Source organism: Patella vulgata, chromosome 6 (assembly GCF_932274485.2).
Source record: "Patella vulgata chromosome 6, xgPatVulg1.2, whole genome shotgun sequence".
In the NCBI taxonomy this organism is placed as follows: domain Eukaryota; kingdom Metazoa; phylum Mollusca; class Gastropoda; family Patellidae; genus Patella; species Patella vulgata.
In genome coordinates this window covers 10,948,004-10,967,668 of record NC_065884.2, presented here as the reverse complement: position 1 = coordinate 10,967,668, position 19,665 = coordinate 10,948,004, and the positions used below count along the sequence as shown (strand labels likewise).

Here is a 19,665-nt window from a genome sequence, read left to right as displayed (position 1 = left end):
AGCTCTTTATCTACGTGTAATCTCCCATAATGTATCTTTAAACTTATATTGATCTCATGTACACATTGGCGTTCAAGTTAAAAAGAACCCTTGACAGTTGAAATGTGATATGTACATGTGTGGCTCCACTGGGGAAAAATTTTGCACATACAATGTATATGTAGCACACTGTATGACTAGGTTCATTAGCCGACTTGGAGCAGAAAAGTAGGATTTTAAACCATATTTCATGATTTTTGTTACCTAGCAAGCTATGATTCTACCTTTCATGAATATGTTGGTCTAAATATTATCTAAGTAAATTGTTTTCAGCCATAATCAATTATTATCATTTATTTGTAAGGCTTTTGAAGTGATGAATCGAAATGTTTCTAATTGAAGTCTGACAGGTGATAATTGTACAATTATCTCTTTTATTTTGATATATTCTCGTAGAACTCTGTTAATTTGATTAGTGTAATAGGTTTCTGGTTTTGAAGATCTACAGATGTAGGAGCTTGGGAGATTTTTTTTGGTATAGTGATGAGAAAATTGAAACTCTTCTGTATTTTAACACAAGCAATTCTCTAAGTGTAAAAATGCATTTAAAATCTCGAAATGATTGCATACTTGGTATTAAACGTAAACATGTATTTTATGTGTATAACTATGTGTATATGGATTAACAATTACTTGGCTTTTATCATTACAACTTGGGTGTCATGTAGTTGTGCTGTTTTAACAGAAGTTTCTGTATTTAATGTTTAGTTTCAATCCATTGTTAGGAGATTGGTAAATCAGTGAGAATCATCAAACAATATTGGGTTCCTTGTGGTGTAGTTTAAAATAGTTACATCTAGATTAGTAAATCAGTGAGAATCATCAAACAATATTGGGTTCATTGTTCATGTAGTTTAAAATAGTTCATCTAGATTAGATCTAGATTATTAGCGGTGATGAGTAATTTTCAGACTGATTAAGATACATTATGGGAGATTAGATAAAGAACTGGTAGTTCTCACTATGATAGTTAAAATTATATAATGTAATGGGAATTTGCTGAAAATTTCAGTCAAATTGATCCACCCTGAACAGAGTATTTAGCGATTGAATTATGGGCCTAGCCTCGATCATCATTACTGAAGTCGGTACAATAAAAAAAAGTCTTGATTATCCATTTTGTTGATTTAATCAGAAGCAGCAGACCAGGTTCTGCTAATCCAGTAAATATCGTAGGCTAACGATGCCATCACTAGTTGATTATGGTCTGGATAAGTTAATTAATTTAGATAACATTTCAGGCCTAAAGAAAGACCTGCAATTGGCAGATTTTAGCTCTTGCATAATGTATGTTTAATAAACTATAACACACACTTACGGAAGAACAATTACTGATTTATTAGATCTTGCATAATGTATGTTTAATAAACTATAACACACACTTATAGAAGAACAATTACTGATTTATTTAGTCGACGTTTCGAAGAGTGTTCTCTCAACATTGAGATAATACTCTTTGAAACATCGCCTATATAAATCAGTAATTGTTCTTCCATAAGTATGTGTTATAATTTATTGCTCTATCCAGTTACACCTCTAACAGATCAATAATTGATTACTTAACACTGCTAGTGAAAGTAAACATTCGTAAACACAACACTCATTCAGGCGACAACCAGTATCGCAGCGCAATTTGCGATACATATTTTGTCCGTTGCTAATCAAAAATTAAAATCTAACGTTTTTGATTCGCAGTAACTGCGAATCATTAACATGCCTGTCATTTCGGATATTGTCACAAAGATTTATCCACATTTCTCAACCCTAACGTATATAAAATATCAAATAAATTTTATAAACAAAACGGAATTCTCTGTTTGACATTTTCTTCTCGAACTACCCAGACTCAATTCATTATACTATATAATACAGGGACATAACTCTATGAATCGGGACTGTTAAACCGGAAATAGGGAATCAAGTAGTACCACTCACGTTGCGAGACATGTCAATTTCGAGTAATTATATCAGTATTCAATTCGAAAAAAATAAATTCAGTGTATCCCAAACAAATTGTAAATAAAATATAAATACGTGTTAACGTATTGTAAAATGAGAAATCAAAGTAAGAATTCCCGTAAACTATTATTGTTTATATCACGTGCGTCTAGTTAATCGAGATTATTCGTGAAATACCGTGTGCTTCCGATTGAACAAAAATAATAACACATGATAAAAAGCAGATGAAATGGTTTTCTAACGAAGAAATAAGAAGCCACTGCCAAGAATTGACTTCAGACATAAGGCCTAACCAAAAGTCTACATTCATTCAGAAATGTTCACAGCTACCTGTAGAAGTGCTAAAATTCTAAAAAATCTTAAGAATGAAATCTAATCATTTGTTATAAATTAAAATTAAAATAATCTTGTTAATTTAGGTGTTTTATGTTGAAACTGAAAAACTGCTAATCGATTTTTAAATTTGCTAATCAAATTTGGCAAAATTGGACTTTTTAATTAGCAGTGCTGCTAATCATCTGTGAAAAATTACCGACAGCCCTGCACTCATTGTCTAATCTAGACATTTCTCTGCTTGTTTTAGTTTTATTCTTGTAAATTACTGACTGCCTTTTAAACAAGATGTATTTTATTATTTCAGGTTTTAGCTTGGTTTGAAGAAACTGAAGAACAAGTAACAGCTTTTGTTGAACCTTTTGTTATTTTAACTATTTTAATAGCCAATGCAATTGTTGGTGTCTGGCAGGTTAGTACATGTACATACTTTTAGTTTATATTTACAAGAAAACCAGAAAAAAAATCTGATTCCATCCCCCCCCCCCCCCATACTGTTAAAAGAAAATTGAAACGAGGAATATCACAGATGTTGAACATTCACAGTAATTAATAGAAGCCTTCACCACAGAGGCACATGTTCAGAGGGTGGCATGATGTCTGCCCCTCACCCCCTCTGTTGGCACAAAGCTTTATTTTTTTTATCTTTTTTCTCCTACATTCAAGGAAATAACGTTAAAAAAACTGACTCGTGAAGTTTTGACACGCTCCACTGTAATCACATACATGCATCTAAGGCAGCAGTAATATTGTCTGACAGCTTCTGATTTTACCAAATTCATGGGTAGTCTCTCCCCCTCCCATCCCAACTCCAAACTTGACGTTGTCCCCACCTTTAACCCTCCGCTGCTCAAATTCCTGGACACTCTAACACACTTGACCAGGAGAGCATGCGTTCGATTCTTTGGCGCATTTCTAAAGTATTTAAGTTTTAACAGACTAGACCAGAGTTGTTCTTGATGGAGTCAAATTTGTTTTTTGATAAATTGAAAAACATTTGTCAGGAAATTTAACCTCATTCTATTGTTATTGTAGGAACGAAATGCAGAAAGTGCCATTGAAGCTCTCAAAGAATATGAACCCGAAATCGCTAAAGTTGTACGACAGAACCACAAAGGTGTTCAGAGAATCCGGGCAAGTAAACTGGTGCCCGGAGATCTCGTTGAAATTTCCGGTAAGTTAAGGATATGAGTTTGTCATCTTTTTAAGAAAAAAGACTGCCAATCAAAGGTCTCAATAATCAAAGACTTCTAAAAGATTTGGGGAACTTTATCTATTGACAGTTTTGATTGGTAGGTTACATGTTGTGTATCTGGAGTTGACCAATCACAATCTATACCCTACAAAGAATATTGATAGTCTTAAGATGAAAACAAGTAAATTAAATGGAAAGATATGTCAGTATAATTCTGATTACACATGCCCTGTATTATCAACCATTTTAAGAATGGGGATTGAAGACTTAAAGAGACATTATGGGAGATTAGATAAAGAGCTGGCAGCTAGATTGATGAAAATTTCAGTCAGGTTGATCCACTCTGAACCGAGAATTTAGTGTTTGAATTTTGAGCTTAGCCTCGATCATCATTACTAAAGTCGGTACGATAAAAAACAGTCTTGATTATCCATTTCTTGATATAATCATGAATGAGCATTGAGCAGAAGATCGGATCCTAATCCAGTAAATATCGTGGGCTAGCGGTGACATCAGGAGTTGATTATGGTCTGGATAAGTTAATTAATGTCTAATTAATAATTTAGATAACATTTCAGGTCTAAAGACAGATCTGCAATAGGCAGATTTAATGAGTCAGTCTTCTTTGTCAATATATTATAATATTCTTGTAGTTGGTGACAAAGTACCTTCTGATGTTCGAGTAATAGCTATTATGTCTACAACCCTTCGTGTTGATCAAGCTATTCTAACTGGTGAGAGTGTTAGTGTATTAAAACAAACAGAAGCTGTCCCAGATCCTCGAGCTGTCAATCAAGATAAGAAAAACATCCTCTTCTCTGTAAGTATCTCCATGCTTCTCTTTGTATTAGGGGGGTTGGATGGCCAAATGGTTAGCATGTGCGTGCTGTATCATAAAGCCTGTCATAGAGTCAACTGGAGTGGTTTCGATTCCTCGGTTGTACGTGACAAGGAGTAGGGTCGTCTGTCCAACCTCGTGGGTTTTCTCCGGGTCCTCCGGTTTCCTCCCACTGCTAAAGACCCCTATGCGCATGCGAATTATTGAAATAAAATTTAACCATATGTTAGTCCCGAAATTACCTAGTTTGTATCGAGTGAACATTAAACCCCATTTCTCTTTCTCTCTCTCTTTGTATTATATCCGGTGTGGTTTCACCTTGTCAATGGTGCAGGACGGAAGGCCTGACAAGGACAGCAGTCTAGTCATTCAGATGGGACAAAAAACCAAGGCCCCATGTATACATATTGGTGTACATGTAAAAGATCCCTTGGCAGTGGATTTTGATGTATGAGTAGGCCATAGTGCCGCTGTCTGGGCAAAATTTACCTCATAGCACACTGTATGGCGAATGCCCATCTTCATTAGCCCAGTTAGAGCAGAACAGTAGGATGTTACACCCTATTTTATTTCATTGCATCAGTAAGGATTCCTATTTCATTTTATGCAACAATAGACCTTTAAGAAAATCGCTATGGTTGTCTTGGTTTGTACATCTCTCTACATGCGAATACATCCTGAATACTCTGGCATTTCATTTTATGCAACAGTAGACCGTCAAGTAAATGGATGAATGTGTTCTTTGAATCATTTTATTATCTTCTGATGTAAGCTGTTAGATATCTTGTGGTTGAGTAAAACCAAAAAGATCACGAATTCTGGTTGATCGGGCTCTTTTATTAGATGAGAAGAATGTCTTGATGTAGAAGATCTAAAAAGAGCCGAGAGGCATGTTTTACTTTAATGTTAAGATCCGTGTTCACAGGTTTTACTGTCGCTAAATTAATTCTTGATATAAAATTTTAAAGCGCTGATTTTCTTGTGCATTTTTCGGACATCTGATTTTTTCACAGTTTAATCTATGTTAAGCAATATACAAATTGATTATTAAACATTTTAAGAAAACAAAAACCAAACTATTAAGTGCTTTTAATCTGCTGGCTTGCAGTCAACACTTGTGTGTGTGGTGTGGGGAGCCATGGTGGCTCATTGAGTAGAACATTGGCTCGCTAATTTGGTGGCCCTGTATTGGATCCCTGCGTTGGCCGGGAAAGTTCATCAGGATTTTCTGGCGTGGTTCCTCCTTGTGTCAGTGGTGCAGGACAGTGAGCCTGGCAAGGGACAACAGATAGTCGTTTGGATGTGACAAAAGAAATGAGGTCCCGTGTACACATTGATGTGCACGTAAAAGATCCCTTGGCAGCTGGAATTCGATATAAGAGTAGGCTGTAGTGTCGCTGTCTGGGCAAAATTTCCCTCATAGCACACTGTATGGGATATGTCCGTCTTCATTAGAACCGAAAGATGTTAAACCCCATTTAATTGCATTTTATGTCGTGTGTAGGAGATGCCAAATCTTGCAAAATTTTAAATTCATATCTTTTACAAATACTGAATGAAAAATGAACCATATTTTGATTGTTTCACAATATTATAGTTTGCAAGGGAATCAAAATCCTTTAAATTATGATCAATCGCTTGAGGCTAATGTGCATTGAAGGGGTTAAAAAGTTATCATCAGTGGCTTGAGGCTAACGTTATAATAATGAATTATATTTTAATATTTTAGGGAACTAACATTGCTGCTGGTAAATGCCGTGGTATCGTTATTGGAACTGGACTTAACACTGAAATCGGTAAGTTTTTAAATTTAAAAAATGTTACAAGAAATGTACATTTTGTTTTTCTGTCTGAAATATCACCTTTACAGGAAAAAAAAGTTAAACCCCAAGACCAAACAAACTGGGCATATTTTGAAAAATATACAAAATTAAGGCTAAACCCATTTGAATTTTTAATTCTTTGGCCATCCTTGTGAAAAAGTACTCTTTAGTTTTAAATTGTTTTTTTATTATGTAGAAAAAAACAAGCAGAATTTTTACTAGGCATGGCCTAATTGGGTGTAGCCCTTGTCAGTGGTGCAGGCCCAATGGCCTGGCAAGGACAACGTATAGTCGTCGGACGGGACAAAAAACTGAGGTCCCGTGTACACATTGGCTTGAACTTAAAAGATTCCTTGGCAGTTGAATTTTATAAAAGAGTAGGCCGTAGCGCAGCTGTCCAGGCAAAAATTCCCTCATAGCACACTGTATGGCGTATGCCCGTCTTCATTAGCCCAGTCGGCGAAAAGAACAGGACGTTAAACCCAATTTCATTTCTAATTGGTGTAGATCCTCTCTTCCAGTTGCTTAAAGACTCAATACTACTCTTGTTGTAACTGAATAATATGTCCCAATCTTTATTCTGGTCAACAAATTGTACTATTTTACAATATTCCAATTAATTGATGATACAAATTTCATCTTAACACACCTTATTTAAAAATTTTGAAAAATTCAACATAATGGTTTGAAATGTCTAACGTAAACCTTTTCAAATGAAACTTCGATTTAAAAATATTTTCGAACCCTCTGGACAAGTAAAATAGGATGTAATGGATAATTTACACAACAGGTAGGACACTTAAACATCTAGTACTTAGATAGAGACATTATTTATTTTCTGGAGCTTTCAAGCCAGCAAGAGTGTTATTGTCCCTTTAAAGGAATATCAAATCAGATTAGCCACATACATGTACATTCATATTTCAAAAGTCAAAAATATATTCTAGATTAAAGATGGGTTCCCAGAAAAGTATTTATCGGGTGGTTATTTCCAATAAAAGTATGGTAATTTTGGTATATATGGAAAGTAGAGATATCCAATCTTACTAAAAAAAATACTGGAGTGAATATACAGGACAAAAATGTAAGGGTTCCCCTAATCAACAGCCTGACGATTAGGAATTTCCGCACGCGTGATGTCAAAGGTCACACGCGAACATTGAGCGCTTGATGTACAAGTTGATAAACTTTATGAAGAGTTAGATGTACAACACTTTCTGAGATAAAAATGACGGAAAAAGACACGGGTAGTGGATAATCCGAGAATTTATTATCACTATGTTTATCTAAGAGAAAAAAAAATGGCGTATGATCTTAAACTCGTATTTAACCTTTATTGTGGCCTGTTTCTTGAACCGTTATAACTTGTCTTGTTAGAACCATTTTGAAACACTTATCATACTTTCTCCATTAGAAACTGGTGTTAAGATTGATACTGAAAGAATTCCACACTTAAACCAAGTACTTAACCATTAAAAAGGTTCTATTCCAACATGCAAAAAATGGCTTCATGACTTAAATAACAGAATGTAATAATATGCCCCCATGTAGATGAAACATGTAAATTGGCTAGTAGCCATGTAATAGTTAATAGAGATAAATTATGAGTATTTTTTGTAGTTTTTGATGTTTAGATCTTTATGGATCTGTAGCAACACATAAAATAAACAAAACAGCTTGGGTTAATACTAGTTTATTTATAGTCACATGCTAACACTGTACCAGCAACAACTAACAATGTACATACATATATACACCCATAAAACTATCTATATATACACATACCTATACTCCTACAGCTATATATTGGACAGATTTTAGGGGGTTGGATGGCCGAATGGTTAGCAGTTACGTGCTGTATCATAAGGCCTTTTATTGAGTCAACTGGCATGGTTTCAAATCCCTGGTTGTACATGACCAGGAGTAGGGTCGTCTGTCCAACCTCGTGGGTTTTCTCCGGGTCCTCCGGTTTCCTCCCACTGCTAAAGAACCCTACGTGCAAGAGAATTATTGAAATAAAATCAAAACCATGTTATTCCCGAAATGACCTAGTTTGTGTCGAGTGGATGTTAAACCCCATTTCTCTCGTTCTGGAAAGATTTTGAATTGATTTAAAAAGATAAATTATGGGAGATTAGATAAAGAAAGACCCGCAATAATGCATAATGTATGTTTTAATAGTATTTTGTTCATATATATATAAATGAGATTTAGCAACAGGCTTGAAACAAATATCAGCTCTTTCCATAGATATATTAGTAATAATAGAGAAATATAGTAGTTATATAATATGTTTAAAGATTGAACGAACAATATATTTAATAAACATCAATATATAGAATTTGTGTGAAAGAGTATTTTGCACAGATTTTGAAATTAAAATTTATGACATTTGTAGCTGTGGTTGCCTCTTATTAAGGATGCAGGACGAGAGGGGTTGACACCAAACATTGTCTAGTTGTTGTGATGTCATGGCAATATGTACGGTAACAAACACGTAACGCAACCCCTGATAGTTCGAATTCGAAATAAGAGCAGGCTGTAGCGCCACTGTCCAAGCAAAATGTCCTTTATAGCAAAGTGCATGGTGCAGAAAAGTACAGCGTTAAGCAACATTTCATTTGTTTTGAGGCACCTCCGCGATCTTAGCTCTGTCAATTAAAACTTAGTCGTGGATACAGAAGTTAGATATTAATCAGGAAATACGACGAGGACCTTTTAATTAATCGCAAGATCTCTGAATGCAGTTGTAGTAAACAAATTATACCACAGTATGAGGCCCTGGGTTGGATCAAAGGGTTGCTATTGTTTCCCATTTGTCTCCCTCCATGCCCCCCCCCCCCCCCAAACTTCTCAGTGGTAAAGGATTTCCCCACATTGTGTTGATTTCAAAACAATCTAGCTTTATTTGAGTGGATCAAAGTGTTTGTTGCGATTGTTGCTCCGGGTCTTCCCGTCCCATCCATGCCCCCCCCCCCCCCCGCCCAAAGGATTTCCTTCCCCTCATTGTGTTGGTTTCAAAACGATTTAGCTTTGTTTGAGTGGAAATTTGTTTTCTTCACCACTTCAGCCCCATTTTTTTATGCACCACTTCGAAGACATGCTTACTTGTGCATCACCGTAACCTTCACACCTACATAAATAGTGCTTTAATGCCATTAACCGACAGACACGCCATCCATAACCCATTGCCAAAATTTCCAGTTTGAAGTAGATCAAGTCGACATTGATGCGAATATTTATCTTGTTTGTTTGAAAATCTTGCCAGTGGATCTAATTTGAAACTGAAGATGTCTTGATCTCATTACCACTTTACCATGAAAAATAGTTGATCGAATTTATCACCAAAAAAACCTAGAATGTTGAAATGTTTGGGTTTTTTTTAATTCGTTGGAAAAATTTCATTGATCTCTTTTTGTTGAAAGGAAGAAATATGGCAAAAAGAAAACTTGAAATAAACTGTGATAATCATATATCTAATAGTTTAAATCATTGAGTCAAGTGGCGTGGTTTCGATTCCTCGCTTGTACTTGTCTGCTAAAGACCCCTTCGCGCAAGTGAATTATTGAAATAAAATTGAACCATGTGTTAGTCCCAAAAATGACCTGGTTTGTGTCGAGTGGATGTTAAACTCCATTTCTCTCTCTCTCCTTCTGAATTTATAACCAAATAAACTAGAATTTTCAAATTATTTTTTTTGTTTAATTCTTGGAAAAAGTTCATTGATCCTATTTTGTTGAAAGGAGGAAATGTGGCCCCAAAAAAAAAAAAAGATATAAAATCAGTGGATTGGAGGAAATGTGGCCAAAAAAAAAAAAAAAAAAAGATATAAAATCAGTGGACTGGAGGAAATGTGGCCCAAAAAAAAAAAAAAAATATAAAATCAGTGGATTGGAGGAAATGTGGCCAAAAAAAAAAAAAAGATATAAAATCAGTGGATTGGAAGAATTTTAAATTGATTGAGTTAAGTTTATTGATCTATTGTCGAGGCGTAAAACAAACTGTTGTGATAGTCATGTATCTAGTAGTTTAAATCATTAAATCAAGTGACGTGGTTTCAATTATTCACTTGTCATGACAAGGAGTATGGTCGTCTGTCCAACCTCTTGGGTTTTCTCAGGTTTCCTTCCATTGTTTTTCGCCTGTCCAACATCGTGGGTTTTCTCCGGGTCCTCCGGTTTCCTCCCACTGCTAAAGACCCCTACGCGCAAGCGAATTATGTAAATAAAATTAAACCATATGTTAGTCCCGAAATGACCTAGTTTGTGTCGAGTGGTCGTTAAACCCTATTTCTCTCTCTCTCCTTCCATTGTTAAAGACCCCTATGTGCAAGCAAATTATTGAAATAAAATTGAACCATGTTGGTCAAAAGAAGTAACTGTTAAACCTCATTTCGCTCTAATTGTAGCAAGTATTTCCATAAGTGAACAGGGGGATCACGTGGCTAAGTGGATAAGACGCTAGCTCGCTAGCCTGGAGGTCGGGTGTTCGATCCCTGCATTGGCCGAGAAAGTTCATCCAGATTTTCCGGCGTGGTTCTCCCTTGTCAGTGATGCAGGACGGAGGGGCTGACAAGGAAAGCTGTCTAGTTGTTCGGATGGGACAAAAAACCGACGTCCCGTGTACACATTGGCGTGCACGTAAAAGATCCCTTGGCAGTTGGAATTCGATATAAGAGTAGGCCGTAGTGCCGCTGTCCGGGCAAAATTTCCCTCATAGCACACTGTATGGCGTATGCCCGTCTTCATTAGCCCAGGTTAGAAGCAGAACAGTTGGGCGTTAAACTCCATTTCATTTCATAAGTGAACAATATAATATACACAATGTTTTTGGGATATATTCCTCCTCATTGTTAGTTTTCATTTTTGAGTGAAGTATGTATCACTACATGCCCGGGACTGTACAGCGCAGTTGACGCTTACCGCCAGCCCGCGGATCCATTCACTTAATCTGATATGTATGTTTGTTTGTGATTTCTGCGTATTGTGTCTTGTCTGTAGACTTGTTTTGTGAAATTGTATGTGGTGCAGTCCCCCTGCACTTAATATTTACAGTGTAAGGGAAACAAAGAATTGATATATTGGCCTAATCTGACAATACACACCATATACAATGCACATTAAAGATATCTTTTTTTCTAAACTCGGCTTTATTGTATTTAATTAACTAATCAACTTCATGCAGAGTTGTGCATGAACCATCAATAGATACAACAGATTGCTCTCTTTATTCTTTTTCATCCAGATTATGGGTTTTAATTTACAAAATGTAAATTCCTAACTCTTCAGATTAACCTGAGCTACAAATTTTTTTCTTTTTTTTAATTTTTCTTTTATGAAAATGTAATTTCCTAACTCTTTTGTTTTCATATAAAACTTCTACTTCATAAATATATATATTTTTTTGATTTACTTTATGAAAATGTCAAATGAGTTGATCTGGAAATCAATAATCTTGCAACATACATGTATCTAAAAGTTAAATGAAAATGTTTTTCTTGGGATCTTATCTGCGTTATTATTGTTATTATAGATTTTACGATGTTTTTGCACAGTTTAACTTGGTTTATATTATACGGTTTTAAATGTTACTCGACTTCCATTATTATTTGAACTGAAATGTAGTTTAATGTCCTACTTATCTGCACCAACCAGTTTAATAAAGAAATGAAATGAAATGAAATGGGGTTTAACGTCCTACTATTCTGCTCCGACTGGGCTAATGAAGATGAACATACACCATACAGTGTGCTATGAGGGAAATTTTGCCCAGGCAGCAGCACTATGGCCTACTCTCATATTGAATTCCAACTGCCAAGGGATCTTTAATGTGCACGCCAATGTATACACAGGTTCTTGGTTTTTCGTCTCATCGAAAAGACTAGACAGCTGTCCTTGTCGGGCCCTCAGTCCTGCACCATTGACAAGGGGAAACCATGTCGGAAAATCCCGATCAACTTTCATGGCTAATGCAGGGATGGAACACCCGACCTCCAGGCAAGCGAGCCAGCGTCTTACCCACTAAGCCACCGTGGCCCCCTAATAAAGATTGGAAAACGTGATTGGGATTTATCAGGCCAGGTTTCTATCGGGCTGTCCAAAAAAATTGCTGCCTAGTCAGTTCAATGGGCTGAGTGCACGTTAAAGATCCCTTGACAGTTTAAATTCTACAAAGGGTTAACAGAAGAAATGCTGCCTGGGCAAAATTCTTCTAACATTTCACACACAAAGACATGACCAAAGAAAATAATAGTTACATGTTATTCTCAAAATGTTCAATCTATTGTCGTTGAAATGTTAAATACCATTACATATATAAGGTTATATAATATTTATTACACTAGGGGGTATGTAATGATGTTTATCTTATAGTAGAGATAACTGTGATTATCAACATGTGATCTATAGTACTTCTACTACTCATATTACTATTATATCAGTATACTATAAATATACATCAGTCAGGTACTACTATTAGATATAATATATCGGTTAAATATTACTATCAGTATATCATAATATATATTACATCAGTCAAATATTACTATCAGTATACTGTAATATAATACATCAGTTAAATATTACAATCAATATACTGAAATGACATAGTTTGTGTGGTGGGCACCTGTACCCCCATCTCTCTCTCTCTCTCTCTCTCTCTCTCTCTGGTGTCAGAAAGTGTACTCAATTTCACTTTTTTTACCCATCAAAATAAATAATCCCATTTTTAAAAACTAGACATTAGTAGATTAAACATTTATACAAATTTTAATACATACTAAAAAAAAAACTCAAAATTTTTAATACATACTAAAAAAACCTCAAAGACCAGTAATACAGGAACAGATTAGCGTAAACATTTAGCACTTGGTGCAAGTAAATATTGACTATAGCACCCTAGTTCTGTAAAGAAATTTAGAGAAAATTGATATACATCCTTGGACAGATCTCAATATTATAGGACTGTTTATTAGTTCTTGGGGCCGTCACAGCTATTCTCTTAAATCGGGTGGTTCAGAGCGGTCTAAGGAGCCCTAGTTATAGCCAGTCCACATTCAGTCAAGTGGCATGGTTTCAATTCACCGCTTGTGATAAGGAATGTGGTCGTTTGTCCAACCTCATGGGTTTTCTCCTGGTCCTCCGGTTTCCTCCCACTGCTAAAGACCCCTACACGCTACTGAATGATTGAAATTAAATTGAACTATATGTCAGTCCCAAAATAACCTAGTTTGTGTAGAGTGGACATTAAACCCTATTTCTCTTTTATAGCTGCTCAAAGTAATAATGTTTTAAAGCATATTTTAACAAAATTGAATTAAAAGTGAAGAAAAATAAGTTTGATTTTTTGTATTTGATATGAATTGAGATTAAATTATACCACACACATTATGGATGGAATTCAGGGTTAAATTTATGTTCTGATAAGGATAAATTATAAAATTAAATTAAGAGTGAAGAAAAATAAAATGTATAAATATTTGTGATTTATTATATTGATATGACACCAGGTTGAATTATACCATACTGTTGTTATATATGATGTATATCCTGATAACGCACAGTGTCTATTTAGATAATTATATCTCTCAGTGTAACTTATATAATATAACTAGCTAATCAGATAGTTGGCAGCCATTAACAGATCCAAATCATCTATTAACTTTACCCTTTAAACCATTCAGTTTACTTCATACACCTCTATATTATACCTTTACCATATTTGGTCAGGTAGATGGTCTGGATATTCTTACCTTGTAGCAGTTCATACAATCGAAGGGAGGTAACTCTGTCATGAACAAGTATCCTGTAGCACACAAGGGAGACTACTCAAACACTAGGTCTATTTATTTAATTATCTATATTTATACTTGCCAGATAACTGAACTAGTATATTATGTACAAAACATCGCCCTATGTACTTGGTCTATCACTCTAGGAAATGTTTTTTTAATATCTGTACAAGTCTCCACAAACAGCTGTCTAACGGCTCGGATTTCTAAATCATGTTTATACTAGTAAAGAAACCATGATAGAATCCTCTCCGTAAAAAACACAATAATCAAGGTAGAATGGGATGTCAAAATAGACTGTTAAAGAAGAAGTTGCCCACATTATATACAAACTTATTTTATTCTTAGATATCAGTTACAAAGCTGGGGATGGTTCTTATATTGTCAGTTTAAAAATAGATGAGGTATAATGTCATACAGTCATTGTACTAGATGTAACACAAGTAGAAACTGTGTGGATTCTTACCTTGATATTACATTAAACATACATTATGCAAGAGCTAAATCTGCCTATTCCAAGTCTTTCTTTAGGCCTAAATTATTAATTAGACATTTATTAACACAAGAAGACCATAATAAATTCCCGATGGCATCGGATGCTCGAGATTTTAAAGAGATTAGAACCGTTCGCCATTTAATAATTTAATTTAAAAATGGGAAGGCGAGGCTAAGTCTCAAATATACCAGTGCTCTGGTTACCACTATGCACACATCTTGTCAAAACTACAAACAGTGATAACTTTGCTCAGTATTTAATTTTCAATATTTTCATTTTAGATTATCTATTTTTGAGCTATTATAGCAAGAATGGCTAGCTCTTTATCTAAATCTTACATGATGTATCTTTAATCTAAAATAGCACCAAAACAAAAATAAAAAAATTAATGAGCAGTATGGAATTGAGCAATAATGAAGCCAGGATCTTTTTTAAGATTTGAGTTTTGTCAGCCTATTTAATCTCGAGCATGTTTTTGGAAGTTGGCACGTATAGATTTTTAGGGTGAGGGTGAGGGTCAGGGTAGGTAGTCCCTTTTGCTACTACATGTATACTCTGAGCTTTTACTATCTTTGAGGGAGGTTACATATAAATATGATTTAATATTATACAAACCAGAAATGCAACTCAAAAACATTTCAGTACACAACTCCTTGTTTTTAGTATTATTCTAAACTGAAGTCCAAAAGAAAGTATACACTGTTCATTTCGTCCTGTTTCAAACAAAGTCGTTTTTCCATTGTATGCGGTATTTGGGTACAATGTCCATTTGTTTTGCCATTTATTTGCTTAGAAATGTTGAGTTTGGACGCACGAGACGTGTTCAGTGTAGTTTTATCACATTTTTTTGATTTAACAAAACTTAGTCATATTTTTAGTGTGTATACTTTCTTTTGGACTTCAGTATAGTATAATATTGTTGTTCTGGTAAGAGAATGGATATTCAATCTCTAGCATCCATTGCAAGTTATCTAAAACAAAACTGTTTTTAATATGGAATTATTCTACTAGCAACAGTGGTTATAATATATCCAATCTAACTAGACACTTCCTTCCACTATCATATAACTTTCTTCATATATTTGGCCTGTTTTATTCTAAAAGAATTATAGGACTTTTATTGTACATGTACCTAGCATGTAACTCATTTTAAACAGATCTTAAATTCTATCCTTATTATGAAAACGAATAACTTTAAAATAAAAGAAAAAGTAAGAAATGGGCATTGTTGTTGTACCCTTTATATAAGTTTTTCAAATTGTTGTATATGGGCCCCACACCCAATATTGCGGTAAGAGCCAAAAAAAAAAAAATCATATTTCCATGAAAAAAAAATAAAACATTGCATCATAAACAAATTGAAAGTAGCCAATGGTTTTTGGTCCGTCGATTATCACAAACTGTTTTTGACTGGAATGTATATTGCATCCTTTACTTCATGTATGGAGGAGATTTTATATAGCTGGAAAGTTCTTACAGAGGCCATCATATACAAAACAGTTGTGAATGATAATATTGTAATCATGTGGTTTAATCTATGATGTATCTTGTGAAATAAAAACCAATATTTTAATTAAATTGTTTTCATGTTTCAGGTAAGATTCGTAATGAGATGATGGACACTGAAACCGAGAAAACTCCACTTCAACAAAAACTTGATGAATTTGGTGAACAGTTGTCTAAGGTATGTTATATTAATAGATTTATAATATATGGCCCTGCTTGATCTTAATCGGGGGGTCACGGTGGCTAAGTGGGGTAAGACGCTGGCTTGCTAGCCTGGAGGTTGGGTGTTCGATCCCTGCATAGGCCGAGAAAGTTCATCCAGATTTTCTGGCATGGTTCCCCCTTGTCTGTGCTTCAGGATTGAGGGCCTGACAAGGACAGCTGTCTGGTCGTTCGGATGAGACGAAAAACCGAGGTTCTGTGTACACATTGGCGTGCATGTAAAAGATTTCTTGACAGATGGAATTCATAATAAGAGTAGGCCATAGTGCCACTCTCCTGGCAAAATTCCCCTCGCATGCCCGTCTTCATTAGCCCAGATCGGAGCAGAACAGTAGGATGCTAAAACCCCATTTCATTTCTGAATCGATTAATCTATATAGTGTGTATGGTTGCCCATCACTCTTCGTCGCTGCGATCCATTCCCACATATGTGGTATCAAATTAACAATTATTAATTACTGCTTGACCAGAATCGATTAATACAGATTATAATAAAATTTTACACTGGGCTTTCACAAAAATTCTAATTACCAAGAAAACTTGATGAATTTGAACAGGTGTCTAAGGTATATGAAATTAATCAATACATAATAAATTTCTACAGCATTTTTAGAAAAATTCAAATTATCAAAAACTGCTCCAACAAATTAATTACATGGGGGGACATTGTAAACTGCAATAAAACACATGGTCTGTCATGAACTTTGGACATTAAAAACTCCAGACTGTCTTGCATAAAAATTCGTACATTTGGTGTTGCTAAAGGTTCATTAATGTATTCAGATTCGTGAAAATAGTCTGGATAATCAAATTTTTCATACTTTTCAATACTATTTGAACATACCTGTATTTATATTTGTTTGATGTATTTTTCAGGTCATCACTGTTATCTGTGTTGCTGTCTGGGCCATCAATATTGGTCACTTTAACGATCCTGCCCATGGTGGCTCCTGGATGAGGGTATGTATTGTTGTTTTTTTTATCGTAAACATTTCTAACTTCAATTCCTGTATCATACAAAGGAAATGTTCAGAACTATATTATCAAACAAAACTTGTAACGCATGAAGACTATTCTTGTTAATCCGAATGTACATAGAAGATTTTCAGAGCTGTATTATCGACGTCTTGAATCTCTGAACAAAATTTGTAATGTATGAAAACCATCCTTGTTAATCCCATTGTTGTATGATTAAGATTACAACATTTTGGGTTGCATGGTTTTTTTTTTTACCTTTTTTACCTGTTGATTTAATATGGTTATTTTGTTTGACAGGGTGCCATCTATTATTTTAAAATTGCTGTTGCCCTTGCTGTAGCTGCCATTCCTGAAGGTTTACCAGCTGTCATCACCACCTGTCTTGCTCTAGGTAAGGTTTTAATAATAATATGTCCATTTATATAGTGCCAAATCCACTATATGTACTAATAGGTTTTAAAGCTTTTCATTTGTACTTGAAGTTCTGATGTGCTATTTTAAGCAATAGGTGTCACTTACAAACTACAATATTGTCAAAGATGAATCTCTTATAGGAATATCAGTCCAATAACAGTTCAGTTTTTACAAAGATATGGAACTGAATTGCTTGATTTATGCTGCTTGCTATGCGACAAGCCCTCTGCCATTTTGTTATCCATGAAAAATTTACTGATAGGCATGTTTTAAATCCGACTGATTCCAAACCAGGACATTATCTAGCGTTGGTATTTTTATTTTGTCTTAATTAAATGCTAAATATTTAATCTGAGTACATATTGGCATGGATTAGGCTGTAAGAAATCTGATATTTAGGAGAGAAATGCCAATGGCGCATCGTTACTTTAATGGAAAGAATTTAATATTTTCGACGGTCTATTCTTTCATGTTTGGTTTCCAAACTGAGATGTTAAACTGTTCAAAAATAAAAAAAAACAAAATCTGAAATGTGTGAATTGTTTAAAGAAATAATGTTATAACATATTTCTAATCTCAATACTTTGTGTTAATAGGTACCAGAAGAATGGCCAAGAAGAACGCCATCGTAAGAAGTTTGCCCTCCGTCGAAACTCTTGGTTGTACCTCTGTTATCTGTTCAGATAAAACTGGTACTCTGACAACCAATCAGATGTCAGTATGCAAGGTAAGCAGCCAATCAAAAGCTAATATAAGAAACAATAAATGACGATCTCCGAAATCTAGCCAAGGCAATCAGTTATTAAAAATTGTCAGATATATCAGTCCATAAATCATTCAAACACATTTAGCATTTGAGATAATGACCGAAAAATACAAATAACTATCAGAGCTGCTTTATACCATTTATTTGGGTGGAGGATGGATGGCCGAATGGTTAGCTAGTGTGCGTTACATCTTAAGGTCTGTCATTGAGTCAGCTGACATGGTTTCGAATCCCTGGTTGTACGTGACAAGGAGTAGGGTCGTCTGTCCAAACTCGTGGGTTTCCTCCTACGGGTAAAGACCTCTACGCAAAAGCGAATTAGTTGAAATAAAATTGAACCATATGTTCATATTGACCAGACAGGCACTAGTATAAATTAAGTGTGTTTTTATTTTGATGTTGTAGATGTTTTTGTTCAGTAAAATTGAAGGTAATATGATTGAAACAAGTCAGTTTGAAATTACTGGATCAACCTACGCCCCAGAAGGAGAAATGTAAGTTTTACTATAATATTAAATAGAAACATTCCCACATATTCATAAACTTTAGTGGGCAAATGGTTATCGTGTGTATGTTGAATCATAAGGTCTGTCATTGAGTCAAGTGGCATGGTTTCGATTACCAACTTGTACATGACAAGGAGTAGGATCGCCTGTCCAATCTCATCCCACTACTATAGACCAGTACAAGCAAGTGAATTATTGAAATAAACTTGAACCGTGTCTTAGTCCCAAAATGATTTTGTTTGTGTGAAATGGATGTTAAACCCCATTTCTCTCTGTCTCTTTTTCCCCTAAACTTTATTGTATTTATAATTCCATGTCTGGCATAAAGTTTAGAATCTCATGTATTGGTTCATTAGTGAACGGTGGCTCAGTGAGTAGGATGTTTGCTCGCTAACCTGCAGGTCCTGTTCATCAGGAATTTTCCCCCGTGGTTCCCCTTATCAGTGGTTTAGGACGAAGGGTCTGGTAAGGGACAACGTATAGTCGTTCGGATGTGTTGGAAAAATGAGGTAGAGTGAACACGTTGGCATGCGTGTAAAAGAACAGTAGGAATTAGAAATAAGAATAGGCTGTAGCGCTGCTGTCTGGGCACAGTTCCCCCTAACAGCTTACGTCATTAGCCCAGCAGGATTAGGACGTTAAATCACATTTCATTTCATTTATATATTATATTTCTGTAATACTTTAGATTCTACAAGAGCCGTAAGATTAAGTGTGCCGATTTCCCAGGTCTAGAAGAAATGGCTGTCATCTGTGCCATGTGTAACGATTCTAGTGTTGATTTCAACGACGTAAGTTTTT

At 35.1% G+C, this 19,665-nt stretch overlaps 1 protein-coding gene across 5 annotated transcripts in view; it reads left to right on the top strand.

Annotated features, from left to right (window-relative positions):
* Positions 1–19,665, top strand: part of LOC126824764 (sarcoplasmic/endoplasmic reticulum calcium ATPase 1) — a 67,494-nt gene that overhangs the window by 19,770 nt on the left and 28,059 nt on the right. For all 5 annotated transcript variants that reach the window (XM_050554133.1, XM_050554134.2, XM_050554131.2 and 2 more), the window contains exons 4-13: positions 2,639–2,743; positions 3,367–3,505; positions 4,180–4,346; positions 6,094–6,160; positions 16,068–16,156; positions 17,077–17,160; positions 17,476–17,569; positions 18,189–18,319; positions 18,764–18,852; positions 19,553–19,655. In XM_050554133.1, coding sequence (XP_050410090.1) covers positions 2,639–2,743; positions 3,367–3,505; positions 4,180–4,346; positions 6,094–6,160; positions 16,068–16,156; positions 17,077–17,160; positions 17,476–17,569; positions 18,189–18,319; positions 18,764–18,852; positions 19,553–19,655 — 1,068 coding nt within the window. The remainder of the gene's footprint in view (positions 1–2,638; positions 2,744–3,366; positions 3,506–4,179; positions 4,347–6,093; positions 6,161–16,067; positions 16,157–17,076; positions 17,161–17,475; positions 17,570–18,188; positions 18,320–18,763; positions 18,853–19,552; positions 19,656–19,665) is intronic.